Source organism: Pangasianodon hypophthalmus, chromosome 22, assembly GCF_027358585.1.
Source record: "Pangasianodon hypophthalmus isolate fPanHyp1 chromosome 22, fPanHyp1.pri, whole genome shotgun sequence".
In the NCBI taxonomy this organism is placed as follows: Eukaryota; Metazoa; Chordata; class Actinopteri; order Siluriformes; family Pangasiidae; genus Pangasianodon; species Pangasianodon hypophthalmus.
Window position 1 is genome coordinate 2,500,252 of NC_069731.1, and position 19,397 is coordinate 2,519,648.

The 19,397-nt window shown below is 40.6% G+C and overlaps 3 protein-coding genes across 4 annotated transcripts; all 3 read left to right on the plus strand.

Annotated features, from left to right (window-relative positions):
- The first annotated feature begins 4,196 nt into the window (after positions 1 to 4,196).
- LOC113532735 (protein rapunzel-like) lies at positions 4,197 to 6,547 on the plus strand. The gene is made up of 2 exons (XM_026924300.3): positions 4,197 to 4,355; positions 5,467 to 6,547. Exon 2 carries the CDS (start codon positions 5,490 to 5,492, stop codon positions 6,171 to 6,173), a length of 684 nt encoding a protein of 227 aa, XP_026780101.2. The 5' UTR covers positions 4,197 to 4,355; positions 5,467 to 5,489; the 3' UTR covers positions 6,174 to 6,547.
- A 1,067-nt stretch (positions 6,548 to 7,614) lies between these two features.
- Positions 7,615 to 10,873, plus strand: LOC113532733 (uncharacterized). The gene is made up of 2 exons (XM_026924295.3): positions 7,615 to 7,876; positions 9,495 to 10,873. Exon 2 carries the CDS (start codon positions 9,552 to 9,554, stop codon positions 10,725 to 10,727), a length of 1,176 nt encoding a protein of 391 aa, XP_026780096.3. The 5' UTR covers positions 7,615 to 7,876; positions 9,495 to 9,551; the 3' UTR covers positions 10,728 to 10,873.
- A 1,608-nt stretch (positions 10,874 to 12,481) lies between these two features.
- LOC113532738 (protein rapunzel-like) lies at positions 12,482 to 18,443 on the plus strand. 2 transcript variants are annotated; one of them, XM_034297882.2, is made up of 4 exons: positions 12,482 to 12,951; positions 13,716 to 14,710; positions 15,475 to 15,943; positions 17,234 to 18,443. In XM_034297882.2, the coding sequence occupies exon 4, from the start codon at positions 17,257 to 17,259 to the stop codon at positions 17,932 to 17,934; it is 678 nt and encodes a 225-aa protein (XP_034153773.2). In that variant the 5' UTR covers positions 12,482 to 12,951; positions 13,716 to 14,710; positions 15,475 to 15,943; positions 17,234 to 17,256; the 3' UTR covers positions 17,935 to 18,443. The 2 variants fall into 2 exon arrangements, with proteins under 2 accessions (XP_034153773.2, XP_053084021.1); XM_053228046.1 differs by having other exon boundaries at positions 12,486 to 12,951; positions 15,475 to 16,442.
- Positions 18,444 to 19,397: the final 954 nt, after the last annotated feature.

A 19,397-nucleotide genomic window follows, 5' to 3' on the forward strand; every position in this document is an offset into this window, starting at 1 on the left:
CATTTTCTCTATAATTTGGTCTTGGCCAATTCCCACCTACCAGCCAGCATTCCCCTGCCATATGACAGCTACCAGCCAAGGAGGGTGAAGGCTATCATGTTCTTCCCCCAATGCATGTGAAGCCAACCAACTGCATCTTTGTGAACTGCTGCTCATGCTGCATCACAGGCTGGTGTAACACACTCAGAGGAAAGTGCTATCTGCCCTCTTTCGCATTTATGAACTCACAGATGCCTACAACTGCCCCAAAGAAATCCACCCCAACGACTGTAAAGTGAGGCTTGTCTGGCATTAAGTGATCAGTTGGTAGGTCTGCCACTTTTGCTTAGCTACTTTTTCTTGCACCTTGTACCTTGCACCATTGCATTCCAAGGGCCCTGTCCACAGGAAGAATGTCATGTTGTAAGTCTGAATCCTTGACTTTTTTGGCTCTCTTTTGCTGGAATGATGCAATGACAGCTTTGCTGTTGCGCTTCCATTTTGTGATTCTGAAGCCACCTTTTAACCATAAAGCCTGAAGGTTTTTAATCAGTGAAATTGCTTTCTTCTCATTAGCCACAAATTTTAAAGTCAACCATATTGAAATATCTCAACATTCAACTGTCTCAAAAGTTGAAGAGTTTCTGTTGTCTTATGCTTTGTTCAACAGGGCAAAATTTGCGCAGCTGGCAGGATGGCTTAGTGCCGTAATACTAAGACGTAACACCATCTGGTATTTTTCTAGCCTTAGCCTTAGATCTCGTTCTGGCCATCATAAGACCGTCATCAGGTTTGCATCTTTATCAGGCACCATTTCCGGGTGGTACATTGCCTCAATATAAGCCATGATTGTAACTCTTTCCTGCCTAAATCTTATCAAAACTCCAACAAGTGTGTTGGGCCCTGTACAAGTTCTACATTCAGTGATGTGTTTTGGAAGCGTGTGGCACAATCAAAAACTATTTAAAGCACCCACATTTGATGGTGATAAATGCATTAATGGATAGCATACTTTTTGGTCATGAAGCTCTTCATCTGGTACTTTTCTTTTGCAGTCATACTATGCATGAAAATCTTGTACTCATCATGAAAGCCCTGGACTGTTTCAAGGTTAAAGGCATGCTGTTCCACAACATGATGGTTATTGGGCATCACCAAGCATTCTGATGCATTAATGACCATTAAACAGATGAGCTGACATAGCCTTAATGAACTGATGATCTTCCACTGACACTTCTTTCTTGTTGACACAGTTGTGCTCCAGGAAATCATGGTTGAATTGACTTGCAGTGGCTTCATAGCCTTATTAGCAGCCCAACTTCAGCTATAATGTGTAACACCTTCAAAACTCTTCAACTAGATTGTGTCCATTCAGCCACAAGGCCATTAATTAGGCACTGATGTTGGGTGAAGAGGTCTGGGGTGCAGTCCAGTTCATCCCAAAGGTGTTCAGTGGGGTTGAGGTCAGGGCTCTGTGCAGGACACTCGAGTTCTTCCACTCCAACCTTCACACATCATGTTTTCATAGACCTTGCTTTGTGCGCAGGGGCATGGAAGAGGTTGGAACAGGGTTGGGCTAGGCCTGTTAGTTCCAGTAAGAGGAAATTGTAAAGCTACAGCATACAAAGACATTCTATATAATTGTGTGCTTCCAACGTTGTGGCAGCAGTTTGGGGAAGAACCACATGTGGGTGTGATGGTCAGGTGTAAACATACTTTTTGCTAAATAGTTTAACATGTTAAAAATAAGGAGAAATTACACCTTATCTTATAAATCCTGACCTACTTTTCTTTTCCTCTTTCTGCATTAAACCTCCAACCTCAATATCTCTGTGCTTTAGTGTAGCTATCTGGCTAGTAGCTTTCAAAAAGAAAAGGGAAATGCATGATCCCAAGTGGTTGATCCTGTTTCTTACCATATGTGATGTGATTAAACAAAGGAATGCATACATTTAAAAAAAAAAAATCAGTATAATAACTGTTATCATGTAATACTGCATACATTAAATATTTTCTGTTAGCTCATCTTCCTAGTAACATCCTATTCTAATTTCAGACCCTAAATTATTGATGTTAATCAATAGAATATGTTAAATAAGTTAATATAAATTAACAGCTCTGGATTATGGCCCTTTGGGGTCTCACTGAAATGCTGACGTGGCCCTGACAGAATTTGAGTTTAATACCTCCGCCCCTGTACTTGTTCATCTGGATCCCTCGCAGCAATTCATCATGGAAGTGGACACCTCTGATTCGGGTATGGGTGCGGTGCTCTCCCAGTGTTCAGTCCTTGACCATAAACTTCACCCATGTGCCTTCTTTTCTTGTCGCCTCTCCCCTGTTGAAAACAACTACGATGTGGGGAATCGTGAGCTGCTTGCCGTGGAGTTAGCCCTAGAAGACTGGAGGCATTGGCTTGAGGGGACTGAGCAGTCTTTTATTGTCTGGACCGATCACAAAAACCCGGCCTACATCCAGACTGCCAAGCACCTCAACTCTTGCCATGCTTGCTGGGCCCTATTCTTTGGGCGGTTTAATTTCACGATCACCTACCTTCCTGGCTCCGAGAACACTAAGCTTGAAGCCCTCTCCCACCAGTTTGCCCAGGATGAAGACACCTCGGACCCTGATACCATCATCCCTCCTGCCTGTGTGGTGGGGGCAGTCACATGGAAGATTGAGTCTGTGGTCTGGAGAGATCAACACACCCAACCCAACCCAGGGAATGGGCCCCCTGATAGCTTGTTCGTCCCCGAATCCATGTGTTCCCAGGTCCTCCAGTGGGCTTATTGTTCCCGGTTCGCCTATCACCCTGGCTCCAGTCGCAGCCTAGGCCTGGTGAAGCGGCATTTCTGGTGGCCGACAATGGACACTAATACCCGGGCCTTTGTCGCACCCTGTACCGTGTGCACCCGAAGTAAGACCTCTCACTGCCTGCCTGCTGGCCTACTACGACCCCTGCCTGTTCCCAGCCACCTCTGGTCACACATTGCCTTGGACTTTGTCACTGATCTACACCCCTCACAAGGTAACACCGTCATCCCAAACTCCCCACAGCCCGAGAAACTGCCAACCTCCTCGTCAGCCATCTGGCGGACTGGGAGGGATACGGACCGGAGGAGTGGACCTGGGTACCCCGATCCTTTATCCTGGACCCCTCTCTCTTCTGTGAATTCCCCTGGCCACATCGGGACAAGCCTGGCAGTTCACCTGGGACCTACCATTGAGAGGCGCGTACTGTCATGGTCCGGGCCGGAGCTCCTGGGTATTTCCCCATGTTTCCCTGTTTTTCCCCTTACTTGTGTTTCCAGTGTTTTCTCTCCCTCTTGTTTCTGTTTGTGTGTATGTGTGTGTGTCTGGGCGTAGCACTCCACTTTGCGCCTCACCTGATTGCTGCATTGATCATACCTGTTTCTCATCGACTCACCCGTATATAAACCCAGGTTCTTCACCCAATCATCGCCAGATCGTTCCGGCTTCCAGTGCGGTACACTTCCGGCTTTCCTCGCATTTTCTTTCATATTATTGTCTAGTGTTTTTCCCGTTGCGTTATCCTGTGCTCACTCCGTGTTCTCTCCTCATGTTCACTGCTCACCCAGCCTGTCAGTTCTCTGTCTGCTCACTTCCTGCTACGCCCAAACCCTGCCTCACCTTCCTGGTGGTTCACCGACTCTGCACTCAGCTCTCACACCGCTGACCTCGCCATACTGCCAGTTTGAATCTCGACCTTGACTGACACAAATTCCGTGCTCCATTCCCGCATACTCCCACCTCTTCGAGCTAACAATAAAACTTGCTTCTCAGGTCTGTGTTCTGTTTCTGGGTCCCCTCATTCCTGGATTTGTAACACATGTAATCAGCAAGTATACTGTGTGTTGCTTTTTATTTATTTATAATTTTTTATTCATTATTAATTTAATAGTCATCATAAATTACAGGGCAAGCAAAAGCACAGACATGCCCATAGTGTATGACAGCATTGGACGAAGTATGACAGCATTGGACTTTAGCCTTAAGCACATACTGTAATACCCACTTGCGTCTGTTAACAGCTTTACTCCTTTCACTATGCCTACTGTAGTGTGGTGGGTCAATAAACCCGCCAAGAAGTGAATACATTTCATCATTGTATTTGAGCCAAACTGCTTCAAGGCATTATTTTCAGAAGCCGGGGACAGAAGCCACCAAATTAACTCTCCTAAAAAAAAAAAAAAAAAAACTAATGAGCATTTCTCAGATATGAGTCACTCCCTTTGCCTGCCCATATAGCACAGTGGTAAGGACGGTATCTCCAGCCTGACAATGATATAGTAGTTACCTGCATGAAACACAGAGCAGCAACATTAGGAAGGGAACAGGTACAAACATTACGCCAGGTAAGATACTTAGCTTGGGTCCATTTTCTTTTTTTCCTGTTTACTGTGTGCCTCATGTAATTTTGGGCTGATGTTGTTGGCTGATGTGATTTAGAGAGCTGTTGTTTGGGTTGTTCTCATTTTAAGCTAACCAGTTTACCCTGACAATGGGCAGTGATGCAGTCTCCATACTGTATATATCTGAGTATTTACATAAATGCATTGAATGGGTTTATTTTGGCTATGGACAAATTTTTTTTATGAATGTCTGGCTCATAATAAAACAGTAGATACACAAAGCTCAGCTAATGGTTCTGGTTTGGAATTATCAGAGGCAGATTCACAGCCTGTGATTCACAGTTGAATGACAATTTGACTTATGTGACTATGAAATTAAACTATGCTTTGCATAAACTTCAAGAAACTGAAAATTTGTTTCCAGTAGAGTACATGATGCACTATTTAATTCCAGCTTATTAAAGAAAGCTGTATTGGACTCCTTAATGTTTTAAGCTTAGATTTTTAATTGAAAACCACAACAGGTAGAATATTTTGGGCCCAGGTTAGATTTTATTGGCTATCCAAGATCCATAATCATAGAATTCTCTAACAGTTTAGTCTCTATGTAATGTTACATTACTCTCCTCAGTTTTTTTTTAAATGGACAGCAATCTAATACATATACAGCAATGATAATAGGGTAATGAAAGTAAATGTTTATGGTAAAAATAAGATGAATAAACTGGACAGGAAGTGGTATTGTTTAAATAAGATATCTAACATACATAGGGAATAATTGCCCATACCCTGGATAATGAACACAATAACATTATATTCACCTTATTCCTGCACCCCATGATTCCTTGTGTTATTCTACAACATATATTAAATACTACCAAAAAAGTGCAAAAGTAAACAATAGTTATTTAATAAACCACCATGAAACTCACTCCAATGTTGGCTATTAGCTACTTCCTCCATTTACCGGGAGCTGCGCCCATAAGGATTTCTACAGTAGCATTCCTAGGAATAATGTGGATATGCCTGGAGGTCTTTTTGTGTGGCTGATAAGGCAGAAGCAGTGGTTTGCAGTTCATGTTTGGTTCTTTAATCATTTTTCCTTCGTTTTCAGAAAAGAGTGACCCCTCTGCATCCATGGCAGACAAGGAGCAAATCAAACAGACTGCAGTCATTGTGCTGGGTTGCTTGGAGAAAGTGTCCTCCTTCGCCTCCTCCTTCAACCCTCTGTTTGGCATCGTCACCTCACTGGTTGGTGTAGTGAGGAAAGGCCTGGTGGAAGATGAAGCCAACGAGCTGGACAAGGACTTCCAGCAGATTCATGACAAGTTGGAGAGCATCTCTGAGCAGAACAAGAAGCTGCTGGAACAGATCCACATTTCTGAGATCAACAAAAACTATGGTGACTTGGAAAAGAACATTGAGCACCAGTACAAGGCCTTCAAGACCATGGTGGACCGAGTCAGGAAGGACCCAGAAAACGGCGAGCATTACAGAGAAGATTTCAAGAAAATCTATAGAAAACAAAAGGGCCGCCTGAATTTGAATGTGTTTTATCAAGCCATCATGGAAGAGCAGGGTCCTTTTGGGAGGCCACTACTGAAATATTATCTAGAGCATTGCAAAAGGAACAGGAAGGTCATGGAGGCTAGGTGTGCTCATCTGGTCTACCTCTTCCGCATCGGCCTCATAGCACTGATGGCCTACTATGTAGTCACTGAGGATGATGAGGATGAGTTCAGGGAAGAATGGGGCCAAAAGGTCATCGACATACAGACCAAGATGCAAGAAGTCCTGGATGAGTGTAGCGAGAATGAGTGATGGCAAATTCACTTTAAAGTTTCTTTTGTCTTAGTTTCTACTGATTTATAATGATGACAGTGATAAACAAAATCAGTGCTATTTATACAGTATTATGAGCAACGAGAACACTATTTTTTCTCTTCCTGTATCGTTTCTATGCCTTTTTATTGGATTAGCACTTAAAACGCCAATAGTTCATTCACTTGAAACATATATGCAACATCTTATATGATTGTATAAATCTAAAAGTGTTGCTCAATATATAGTAAAGCTGTATATTTAAAACAACATATTTGTGTATTATGATCAGTGTGATTCATTTTGGCACATTTTTTAATCATGGACCATACTGTTTGATTGTTTTCACAAAAATAAATATTTGGCTTTTCCAACAACAACAAAAAATTTAGTTGGAGTTTTATTTTATTGGCTATTAGCTTGAAAAAAATGGTGCATCTTTTAATAACATTTAGCAGTTCTTGAAATATTTAAAATTATATCACATTAGATTAAATAATATTATCAATATGGTCACTGTAAAAGTCCCAGAATATCTTTTAAGGACATGTAGCTCACTCCAAGTTGTTCAGGTATACTCACCACAGAGCAATATGCAGATTAGTGTGTTTTGCAGCAGTAGGCTAGTGACATCTGCAGGCTTTACAAAGAATTACATTGGCACATTAAGCCTGGAAACACTTTTCTAATCTACACACATGGTATCCCCAGGCTGTCATCATAAGAGACTTAAAAACAGTGCCTTGCATAGTTATTCTCCCACTTGAGCTTTTCCCCATTTTAGATGTTGTTTATGTTATATGTCAAATATCTACACAAAATAGCCCATAATTCTCAGCCTAATCCCCTCTTTACCCAGACACTGACTTTTGGTGGACGGCCTCCTCCAGGCAGAGTTGAGTTCAAAGCTTGGGACTGACTGAAACATTTCTAGAACATTTTTTGTTTTTAGTTCGCATAGGTACAGTTGTGGCACAAGGTGGGGGACACCCTGGACGGGGTCCCAACCCATCGCAGGGCACAATCACACACACACACGCACACAGACACACACACACACACTAACACACCCATTTGCTCACTATGGACAATTTAGAGATGCCAATCAGCCTATAATGCATGTCTTTGGACTGCGGGAGAAAACTAGACTACCTGGAGAAAACCCCCGAAGCATGGGGGAGAACATGCAAACTTCGGGCATATGGGACGGGGGCGGGAATCGAACCCCCAACCGAAGCAAATGTGCTAACCACTAAGCCACCGTGTCCCCCTGGTCAAATTCCATTTTAAAATTTTTTTTTATTTATTTTTGAAGTGAACAGAAGTAAGCACAACCACTAGCACTAACCACTAGTGTAACTATTTTGTAATTCTAAAATGAACATTACTGTTATTGTAGAGACTTTTTGTTCTTTTTTGGGTGGGGGGCTCTCTTTTGCTCAGGACTGTTGGTGCTGTCCCAAACCATTTCACAGAGCAGAATAGAAGCCTATGAAAGGGGCAAAGTTTACATGATATTACTAATCCCTCTCGGAGGGGGTTCCTAGGCATGCTCAGAAGAGGTGGAGCCCATCCAAAGTGGGAGGGCCACGAGGAATGAGGCTATAAATACATGTCGAGCCACGGAGGCTGCAGCTCTTCAGCACAGCTGGGTTTCACTGGAACACCACAGAAGGCACCTCTGCACATTTCACCAACTAACTGTAAGAACTTTTCCCCTCTTAGCCTTTGTTGATTTCTCTTTTTTGTGCTTCTTTTCTTTTCCCTTCCTTTTATTTGCTCAGCTATTTTAAAATAACAAAAAACAAGTACAATGAACAATGGCATAAAGAGATCTTTGTACGTATCTACAGTGAGGATTGTATTTGCTAATTTCCGGTTTATAATAGATACAATAAGGAAAGGTGGGGAGATGGACGGATTTTGTGCTTAAGTAAATATTGACATGCATGACACGTTTGCAATGTCAGTGTAGCAGGATTAGTAACGAAGGATGTAGTTTTGAGGGGAAAAAAACTTGCTAATGATAAAAGGCAATGGTCTTGGTGATGACAAACTATGACACTGGATTATGTTTAGGTTTGGAGCTTTAAAAAATATTTTTAAAAAACATTCAAAGGGAAAACAGGGACAGAAAGTCCAGTTGAGCTGAAATTAGGTATTCTGCATCGTTATCCTAATTTGTAAGTGTCTGTTAATGTCGACCTGGCTGCTGAAAAAGCATGGCCACCAGATTTCAGATTGCCCAAGTAGCTATGAGCAGGCATTTGTTAGGGTTACCAGTCAATAATTGTCACAAAACCTGATTAATAGGTGCCTCTAAGAACCCACTAAAAATGATGCCTTGTCACTCACACTGGCCACTAAGCGCTCTATTAAACCTTTTTCATGTAGTCAAGCATATCTCGTGTAAAATAAGGTGTACAGTGAAAATTTTTTCATTGGCTTTATTTCATTGATTCATTGGCTAATGCCACAAAAATGCAAAACAAACTTTTCCTAGGACTTTTGCTTCAAAACTGTGGTGTCAAATTACTCATAAGTGCCTGCCCATCAATGACTATAAAAACATGTTTATATTTGTAAAGAATTTTGCCACCACCTGCGAATGAATCATAGCGAGGCAGAGCTTACTTTAGTCAAACAGCTACAACACATGAAATATTAAATGGATTCACACAAAACCTGAAAGGCATATTCAGGACTAGATTCTGAGGCTTGCTAAGGAAATACCCTAGCAAATAACAATGATACCATAGCAACTACCTAGCAACAGCCTAACAACCACCTGGAATATCACTGTAACCACCTAGCAACACCCCAGCAACCAACAAATGACTAATCTCACTAATACTGGAATTTTGCCTCAGGTTATCTCAAAGAACCGGGACTATTTATACATAGACATATAAATACAGACCTTGGATTTCTTTGCACAACACCCACACAATCAACATTCCTGTTAACGTACATGGCATATCCCACGTTCATAAATATTTATTGTATTGGTAGCTTTTTCACTGCAACTACCTCAGCTCGATGTTGCGCAGTATTGCATTGCACATACAACTGCACATATCTGCACTTTATTCCACTTACAGTTCATACTTTTGCTGCCATCTATCTTTTATATTATATATTTATACTGTATATATATATATGTATATATTTTTTACTTGTTATGTCACCGGACAGTCGTAAAAAGCATTTCATTGCACATCGTACTGTACATGGTTGTGTGTGTGACCAATAATATTTGATTCAATTTGATATCACCTGTCTGAGAAAAGTTTTTAAATGACGTATCTTGCTATGTTACAGAAAGAACATTTGCCTCCCTTAACGGATTAAGACAGGACCTCTTTCCTGACATCCAATATGAGTGGTGTGGCAGAATGGATTCTGGAGAATAAGGACAAGATTGAAAAGGGAGTGGAGATCCTAGGCCAAGGCTGTGAGATCCTGGCAAACACTGTAGGCCAGTTCCATCCCGTCCTGGAGGCAGTTTTTATGGTCTCAGCTGAGCTCCTCAGCAACCCAGAGGGCAAAGAGGCTAAGTATCTTGCTGAACAGTTTGAAAGTGTCAACCAGAAGTTGGAAAAGGTCCAGGGTGAGATTAAAAAAACAGAACTGGCGCTGCAGCGATCATCGTTGAACCTCCAGAACTTTAAGTTCTACACACAGATAATCAACCAGTATGAAATGTTTAAATATATTTTCACAGCCAAACCCAAGTTTAAGAAGTTGAAGATAGACGAGTTCCTCCTCTACTTTGAGGAATATGAGGGAGACAAGAACCTTGATTGCTTGTACGATGCCATCACTAAAGAGAACACCTCTGGACATGCAATGCTGGACACGATACTGATCACCGAGCAGCGGAGCAGGAGGGCAGTGGAGGAATTCTGTTCTTGCCTGAAGAAGGTGTTTGTGGTTGGGATCATAGCATTGATGGGCTACACTGCATTAAAGGAAGGGACTGTTGGAGAGGATATGGTGAAGAAATGGCAAGAACGCATGGAGGACGTGGAGAAGCGCATGAAGGCGGCAGTGGATGAATGTGTGAACAACTTCGCTGAGCAAGCCGAGATTGACATAGATCAGAAGCTCAAGGAGAAGCAGAGCAGTGTCGATCCTGAGTTTACTGAATTCCTACTGGATGCCCTTGTCAAGAAGTACGACTGGGTCTCGTGGTCAGTCAGGGTGTTTAAAGATGATGACAGCAAACTTGGGAGATTTCTGTTTGGCAAGCGGCACCGTGTAAATGGTGGAAATGTCAATTATTTTGAGCATTTGTGCAATAATAAAATAAGGGTTGTGGTGTCTTTCACTACAGACCCTAAACCACTCAATAAGAGCCAGATAAAGGATCAAATAGAGGAAGAGAAAGGTGATATGAAATCTGTGGCTGAGTCTCTGTGCAAGAGTCTTCCCAACTGCCATGTGCATGCTGTCAGTCGCTCTAAAAGTATGGAGGAAGCCAATAATTTCAACCCTGAGCACTTTTATTATATTTCTCACAAAATAGCACACATTTGTATCCACTCAGAATAATGGAATTTTGATCAAACTAAATATATTGATGGCAGAGTCTACACTATGTGCTCAGTTGTTATAGAGGGTCAAAGCACTAAGGCTTGTTCATACATTATATTAATCTTTATACACTGTATCTATAAATAAACCCAAAGTTTAGTAAACCTTCTCCCATCTCATGACCTATTATTTCTTACACCTAACACTGGAAGCCTGGCTGGACATATACCATTGTTTCTTTTTATATGTTTGGTACAGCAGGTTCATCCTCAGTGACACATTTAAAATGTTATTTATTTCTAGTGTAGTTATTAAGGAATAATCAATAAATAATCAGTAATCAATAATCTGTCCATCTCAGCCATTGATTACACAATTGCAACATATGATGGACTCATTTAACCACGCCCAGTCTGTTTCAAGCCCTTCTCACAAACAAAGGCATAGTGCTTTGTTTAGGTTTTCCAGATTGTAATGTGGAAGTTCAGGATGTCTCTCTGTCAGATCATAGACCAGCAGCGTTTGACTCCACATTACCGTGTTCATCCTCTAAATCACAATCCATCAGCTATTATTACCACTGTATAAACTCCGCTACTATTAGATTGTTTTCAGATGCATATTTAGCTTCTCTTATCTTCTCTCTGCAATACTGACCTCTCCTTTTCCTGCAAGAATCTGGAGGAGTTAGTTAGCATATTTAATACCACTTGTACAGATTTCCTTGACTCCACAGCTCCGCTGAGAACCAGAAAGCTAAAAGTTAAAACTCAGCTTTGGTTCACTAATGTTCAGTTCAAGCAGCAAGAGCTAATTATTTTTCAGAGTTAATCTCTAAATATTCTCATAGCCCCAAGGCCCTTTTTAGTACTATTAATACAGTTTTAAACCCGCCAGAGATTCCATACTTCGAAGAGACACTGGAAACTTGTGAGAAATTTATCAAGTTTTTTTGTTGGTATAATTAAGGCCATTGGATTCACCATTCCTTAACCAGACTATAAGCCTTCTGAATCCACTGTATGTTCCGCTTCTCTGACTCAGTTTGATTCTGTGCCACTTTTGCTGTTAACTGATATCATAACTCATATGAAGCCCACCACTTCCTCTTTGGACGCTGTTCCTTCACATCTCTTTAAAAAAGTTTGGGATGCTGTTGATCCTAGTCCTGGTTCTGACCATCATTAACTGTAGTCTCACTAGTGGATACCCAGTTGTACCTACCTCTGACACCTGGGGATATCCATTCTTCAAATACCCTCTTTGACCGCATTAAAGATGTCAAGTCATGGCTAGGAAAAACTTCCTCCAGCTAAATGAGAATAAGTCTGTTGTAGTCATTTTTGGTCCTTCTGAGAGCACTCAAATTATTGGTGACAACCTGAGGCCTTTTTCTCTAACCTATCTACCCATGCAAAAAAACCTTGGAGTCATTTTTGATTCAACCCTTAAATTCTACAAACAAATAAGCTCTGTTATAAAGGGTAGCTTTTAATACTTGAGATTTATTGCTAAATTGAAATCTCTCTTCACATTTAAGTATTTGGAGAAAGTTTTGCATGCTTTTATTACATCATGCCTCAATTATTGCAATGGGAGTTAGTCAGTCTTTGCTCTCACAACAGCAACTTGTCCAAAATGCCACCGCTAGACTTTTTACTGGTACAAAAAAAGGGACAGCATTTCACCAGTCATGTCATCTCTACCTCTATCCTTATACTTCAGGCAGGACATCTCCATCTTCTGAGAAATTACTGCTAACCGTCCCACGTTCACGATTAAAACAAAAGGGTGATCGTGCATTCTCGGGAGCTGACCCTAGACTGTGGATTTAGTGGATTGGGTTCTCTTTGTCTACTTTTAGGACTTTAGGTCATATTTATGCAGATGTATAGAAAATTCTAAAGAGTTCACAAAATTTCAAGCACCATTGTATTGTAACACTCATTTGCATCTGTTAACAGTTTTACTACTTTCACTATGCCTATTGTAGCATGGTGGGTCAATAAACCCCCTGAGAAGTGCATACATTTCATCATTGTATTTGAGCCAAACGGCTTCAAGGCATATCCCACCAAAGCACGCCCCCTAAAAAAAAAAAAAATTGAGCATTTCTCAGATATGAGTCACTCCCCTAGCCTGCCCATATAGCGCAGTGGTAAGGACGCTATCTCCAGCCTGAGGTTACACGAAACACATAGCAGCACCATTAGCAAGGGACCAGGTACAAACATTAGAGCAGGTAAGATACTTAGCTTGGGCCAATTTTCTTTTTTTCCTGTTTACTGTATGTCTGATGCAATTTTGGGCTGATGTTGTTGTTTGATCTGGTTGAGAGAGTCATTGTTTGGGTTGTTTTCATTTTAAGCTAATCAGTTTACCTTGACAATGGGCAGGGCTTCAGTACTAGATACAGTCTCTATATTGTGTATATCTGACTATTTACATAAATGTATTGCAAGGGTTTATTTTGGCTATGGACAATTTTTTTTTTGAATGTCTGGCTCATAATAAAACAGTAGATACAAGAGCTCAGCTAATGGTTCTGGTTTGGGATTAACAGAGGCAGATTTACAGCCTGTGATTCACAGCTGAATGACAATTTGTCTTATGTGAATATGAAATTAAACTATGCTTTATATACACTTCAAGAAACTGACAACTTGCTTCCAGTAGCCTATAGGATGCACTATTTAATTCCAGCTTATTAAAGAAAGCTATATTGGATTCCCTAATGTTTTAAGCTTAGATTTTTAACTGAAAACCACAGCAATTGTGGTCCCTGTTTAGATTTCATTGACTGTATTTAATGTTACATTACTCTCCTCAGTTATTTAAAAACGATTGGACAGCAACCTACTACATATACAGCAATGATAATAGTAACTGTAAATGTAACAAAGGTAAATGTTTATGGGAAAGATAAGAAGAATAAACTAGAGAGAAAGTACCATTGGTTGTGCAGTTCATGTTTGGTTCTTTAATAATTTTCCTTCTTTTTTTCAGAAACTAGTGACCCCTCTGCAACCATGGCAGACAAGGAGCAAATCAAAAAGACTGCAGCCATGGTGGGGGCTGCTTGGAATTCTGCATTATACCAGCGAATTATAAAGGAAAATGTCAGGACATCTGTCCATGAACTGAATCTCAAGAGAAAGTGGGTCATGCAGCAAGACAACAACCCTAAGCACACAAGTTGTTCTTCCAAAGAATGGATAAAGAAGAATAATGTTAATGTTTTGGAATGGCCAAGTCAGCGTCCTGAACTTAATTCAATAGAAATGTTGTGGAAGGACCTGAAGCAAGCAGTTCATGTGTGGAAACCCACCAGCATTCCAGAGTTGAAGCTGTTCTGTACTGAGGAATGGGCTAAAACTCATCCAAGCCGATGTGCAGAACTGATCGACAATTACCGGAAACGTTTAGCTGCAGTTATTGCTGCACAAGAGGGTCACACCAGATACTGAAAGCAAAGGTTCACATACTTTTGCCACTCACAGATATGTAATATTGGATCATTTTCCTCAATCAGAAAATTAAGTATAATATTTTTTGTCTCATTTGTTTAATTGGGTTTTCTTTGTCTACTTTTAGGACTTGTGTGAAAATCTGATGATGTTTTAGGTCGTATTTATGTAGGTATATAGAAAATTCTAAAGAGTTCACAAAATTTCAAGCACCATTGTATTGTAACACTCATTTGCATCTGTTAACAGTTTTACTACTTTCACTATGCCTATTGTAGCGTGGTGGGTCAATAAACCCCCTGAGAAGTGCATACATTTCATCATTGTATTTGAGCCAAACGGCTTCAAGGCATATCCCACCAAAGCACGCCCCCTAAAAAAAAAAAAAAAAAAAAATTGAGCATTTCTCAGATATGAGTCACTCCCCTAGCCTGCCCATATAGCGCAGTGGTAAGGACGCTATCTCCAGCCTGAGGTTACACGAAACACATAGCAGCACCATTAGCAAGGGACCAGGTACAAACATTAGAGCAGGTAAGATACTTAGCTTGGGCCAATTTTCTTTTTTTCCTGTTTACTGTATGTCTGATGTAATTTTGGGCTGATGTTGTTGTTTGATCTGGTTGAGAGAGTCATTGTTTGGATTGTTTTCATTTTAAGCTAACCAGTTTACCCTGACAATGGGCAGGGCTTCAGTACTAGATACAGTCTCTATATTGTGTATATCTGACTATTTACATAAATGTATTGCAAGGGTTTATTTTGGCTATGGACAATTTTTTTTTTGAATGTCTGACAAATAGTAAAACAGTAGATGCTAGAGCTCAGCTAATGGTTCTGGTTTGGGATTAACAGAGGCAGATTTACAGCCTGTGATTCACAGCTGAATGACAATTTGTCTTATGTGAATATGAAATTAAACTATGCTTTATATACACTTCAAGAAACTAACAACTTGCTTCCAGTAGCCTATAGGATGCACTATTTAATTCCAGCTTATTAAAGAAAGCTATATTGGATTCCCTAATGTTTTAAGCTTAGATTTTTAACTGAAAACCACAGCAATTGTGGTCCCTGTTTAGATTTCATTGACTGTATTTAATGTTACATTACTCTCCTCAGTTATTTAAAAACGATTGGACAGCAACCTACTACATATACAGCAATGATAATAGTAACTGTAAATGTAACAAAAGTAAATGTTTATGGGAAAGATAAGAAGAATAAACTAGAGAGAAAGTACCATTGGTTGTGCAGTTCATGTTTGGTTCTTTAATAATCTTCCTTCTTTTTTTCAGAAACTAGTGACCCCTCTGCATCCATGGCAGACAAGGAGCAAATCATAAAGACTGCAGCCATGGTGGGGGCTGCTTGGAATTCTGCATTATACCAGCGAATTATAAAGGAAAATGTCAGGACATCTGTCCATGAACTGAATCTCAAGAGAAAGTGGGTCATGCAGCAAGACAACAACCCTAAGCACACAAGTTGTTCTTCCAAAGAATGGATAAAGAAGAATAATGTTAATGTTTTGGAATGGCCAAGTCAGCGTCCTGAATTTAATTCAATAGAAATGTTGTGGAAGGACCTGAAGCAAGCAGTTCATGTGTGGAAACCCACCAGCATTCCAGAGTTGAAGCTGTTCTGTACTGAGGAATGGGCTAAAACTCATCCAAGCCGACGTGCAGAACTGATCGACAATTACCGGAAACGTTTAGCTGCAGTTATTGCTGCACAAGAGGGTCACACCAGATACTGAAAGCAAAGGTTCACATACTTTTGCCACTCACAGATATGTAATATTGGATCATTTTCCTCAATCAGAAAATGAAGTATAATATTTTTTGTCTCATTTGTTTAACTGGGTTCTCTTTGTCTACTTTTAGGACTTTAGGTCATATTTATGCAGATGTATAGAAAATTCTAAAGAGTTCACAAAATTTCAAGCACCATTGTATTGTAACACTCATTTGCATCTGTTAACAGCTTTACTCCTTTCACTATGCCTATTGTAGCGTGGTGGGTCAATAAACCCCCTGAGAAGTGCATACATTTCATCATTGTATTTGAGCCAAACGGCTTCAAGGCATATCCCACCAAAGCACGCCCCCTAAAAAAAAAAAAAAAATTGAGCATTTCTCAGATATGAGTCACTCCCCTAGCCTGCCCATATAGCGCAGTGGTAAGGACGCTATCTCCAGCCTGAGGTTACACGAAACACATAGCAGCACCATTAGCAAGGGACCAGGTACAAACATTAGAGCAGGTAAGATACTTAGCTTGGGCCAATTTTCTTTTTTTCCTGTTTACTGTATGTCTGATGCAATTTTGGGCTGATGTTGTTGTTTGATCTGGTTGAGAGAGTCATTGTTTGGGTTGTTTTCATTTTAAGCTAACCAGTTTACCCTGACAATGGGCAGGGCTTCAGTACTAGATACAGTCTCTATATTGTGTATATCTGACTATTTACATAAATGTATTGCAAGGGTTTATTTTGGCTATGGACAATTTTTTTTTTGAATGTCTGGCTCATAATAAAACAGTAGATACAAGAGCTCAGCTAATGGTTCTGGTTTGGGATTAACAGAGGCAGATTTACAGCCTGTGATTCACAGCTGAATGACAATTTGTCTTATGTGAATATGAAATTAAACTATGCTTTATATACACTTCAAGAAACTGACAACTTGCTTCCAGTAGCCTATAGGATGCACTATTTAATTCCAGCTTATTAAAGAAAGCTATATTGGATTCCCTAATGTTTTAAGCTTAGATTTTTTAACTGAAAACCACGTAGTGGCCTCTGTTTAGGTTTTATTGACTCTATTTAATGTTACATTACTCTCCTCAGTTATTTAAAAAAAAATGGACAGCAATTTAAATTAAATAACTGAGGAGAGTAATGTAACATATACATATACAGCAATGATAATAGTAACTGTAAATGTAACAAAAGTAAATGTTTATGGTAAAGATAAGAAGAATAAACTGGAGAGGAATTGCCATTGGTTGTGCAGTTCGTGTTTGGTTCTTTAATAATTTTCCTTCTTTTTTCAGAAACTAGTGACCCCTCTGCATCCATGGCAGACAAGGAGCAAATCAAAAAGACTGCAGTCATTGTGCTGGGTTGCTTGGAGAAAGTGTCCTCCTTCGCCTCCTCCTTCAACCCTCTGTTTGGCATCGTCACCTCGCTGGTTGGTGTAGTGAGGAAAGGCCTGGTTGAAGATGAAGCCAACGAGCTGGACAAGGACTTCCAGCAGATCCATGACAAGTTGGAGAGCATCTCTGAGCAGAACAAGAAGCTGCTGGAACAGATCCACATTTCTGAGATCAACAAAAACTATGGTGACTTGGAAAAGAACATTGAGCACCAGTACAAGGCCTTCAAGACCATGGTGGACAGAGTCAGGAAGGACCCAGAAAACGGCGAGCGTTACAGAGAAGATTTCAAGAAAATCTATAGAAAACAACAGGGCCGCCTGAATTTGAATGTGTATTATCAAGCCATCATGGAAGAGCAGGGTCCTTTTGGGAGGCCACTACTGAGATGTTATCTAGAGCATTGCAAAAGGAACAGGAAGATCATGGAGGCTAGGTGTGCTCATCTGGTCTACCTTTTCCACATCGGCCTCATAGCACTGATGGCCTACTATGTAGTCACTGAGGATGATGAGGATGAGTTCAGGGAAGAATGGGGCCAAAAGGCCATCGACATACAGACCAAGATGCAAGAAGTCCTGGATGAGTGTAGTGAGTAGGAGTGATACCAAATTCATTGAAGGGTTGTTAAATCACAGTTGTCTTAGTTTCAACTGATTTATAATGGAGACAATGATAAAGAAATAAATGCTATTTATATTATGAGCAATGAATAGTATTAATAGAATAGAATTAAAGTGCTACAGGTTTCCAAAGCTCAGCATACACATCCAAATGCTGCATGAGACTTGTGTGCAGGTCTTTCCGTTTCAATTGCATCTGCGGACCTTGAAACAAAAGCTGCAAATGTTCGTTTTTCATTAATGACACCTCTGTACTACGTTTCAGTGTAACAGCACCATGACAGATATTTGTAAGCATTTTCATAAATGCTTGACGAAAGACCTTTTTAGAAGTGTATAGGCTACATTTGTAAGGAAATGTATATACTCTCAGCTCTAGATGTTGTTACAGAAGCTTTAATGTGAATGTGTTCTGGCTTTTGTCAAAGTGCACAATTAGGTAATAAACAAACAGCTTTGTAATATTAATATTTTGAAATAACTGACTCATTTCACCACTGAATTGTGCTATATCTCTCACTCTTTCTACACAACCGCCAATTCAAGGTTTCAAGGTTCATTTATTTGTCATTCAACATGTTAAAAACTTGAAAGAACGAAAACTGTTTCCCAGGTTCAGCGTTAAAAAAATATAATATTAAATAGATAATAAATAACCTAAGACCAATGATAAAAACCTAAAATCATAATATATAAAACACATTATTAAAAACAAGCTGCATGTTAGGATAAAGTGGAGTAAAAGGTGCAGAGGACAGCCTATGGCACAGAGTTCATGAGCCTCACAGCCTCAGGGAAGAAGCTGAACCTCAGCCTTGTTGTCCAAGCACTGAGGCTGCGCAGCTTTCTACCTGAGGGGAGGAGGGTGAACAGTTCATGGGCTGGGTGGGTGAGGTCCATCATGAGGTTTGTTGCTCTGATTCTACATCTGCTGATATAGATGTCCTCTACAGAACGGGGGCTGCTACTGGGCATTTTTTGAGCAGATTTAACCACTCTTTGCAGCGCCTTCTTATCAGCCACAGAGCAGTTGCCGTACCAGACAGTTATACAGAATGTCAGGACGCTCTCCACCACACAACGGTAAAAGGAAGTCAGTACAGAGCACTGAGGCGGCCTGCTTCAGCCTCCTCATAAAATAAAGGCATTGGTGAGCCTTCTTAATGATGCTGGCTGTGTTCATTGCCCATGTGAAGTCACTGGACATGTGCAGGCCCAAGTATTTGGCTGTGGTCACCAGCTCCACAGCTTCCCCTCCAATGAAGAGGGGAGGAGGGGTGTAAGCTCTCCTCCTAAAGTCCACCACCATCACTTTCGTCTTCCCCACATTGATGCACAGGTTGTTTGCATCACACCAGTCAACAAGTTCTTCTACCTCCCTCCTATACATAGACTAGTCGTTGTTGGAGATCAGACCAACAACGACCGTGTCATCCACA

Excerpts from the sequence above, each read along its gene's own strand:
- LOC113532735 (XM_026924300.3), top strand. The coding sequence starts at position 5,490 with ATGGCAGACAAGGAGCAAATCAAACAGACTGCAGTCATTGTGCTGGGT.
- LOC113532733 (XM_026924295.3), top strand. The coding sequence starts at position 9,552 with ATGAGTGGTGTGGCAGAATGGATTCTGGAGAATAAGGACAAGATTGAA.
- LOC113532738 (XM_034297882.2), top strand. The coding sequence starts at position 17,257 with ATGGCAGACAAGGAGCAAATCAAAAAGACTGCAGTCATTGTGCTGGGT.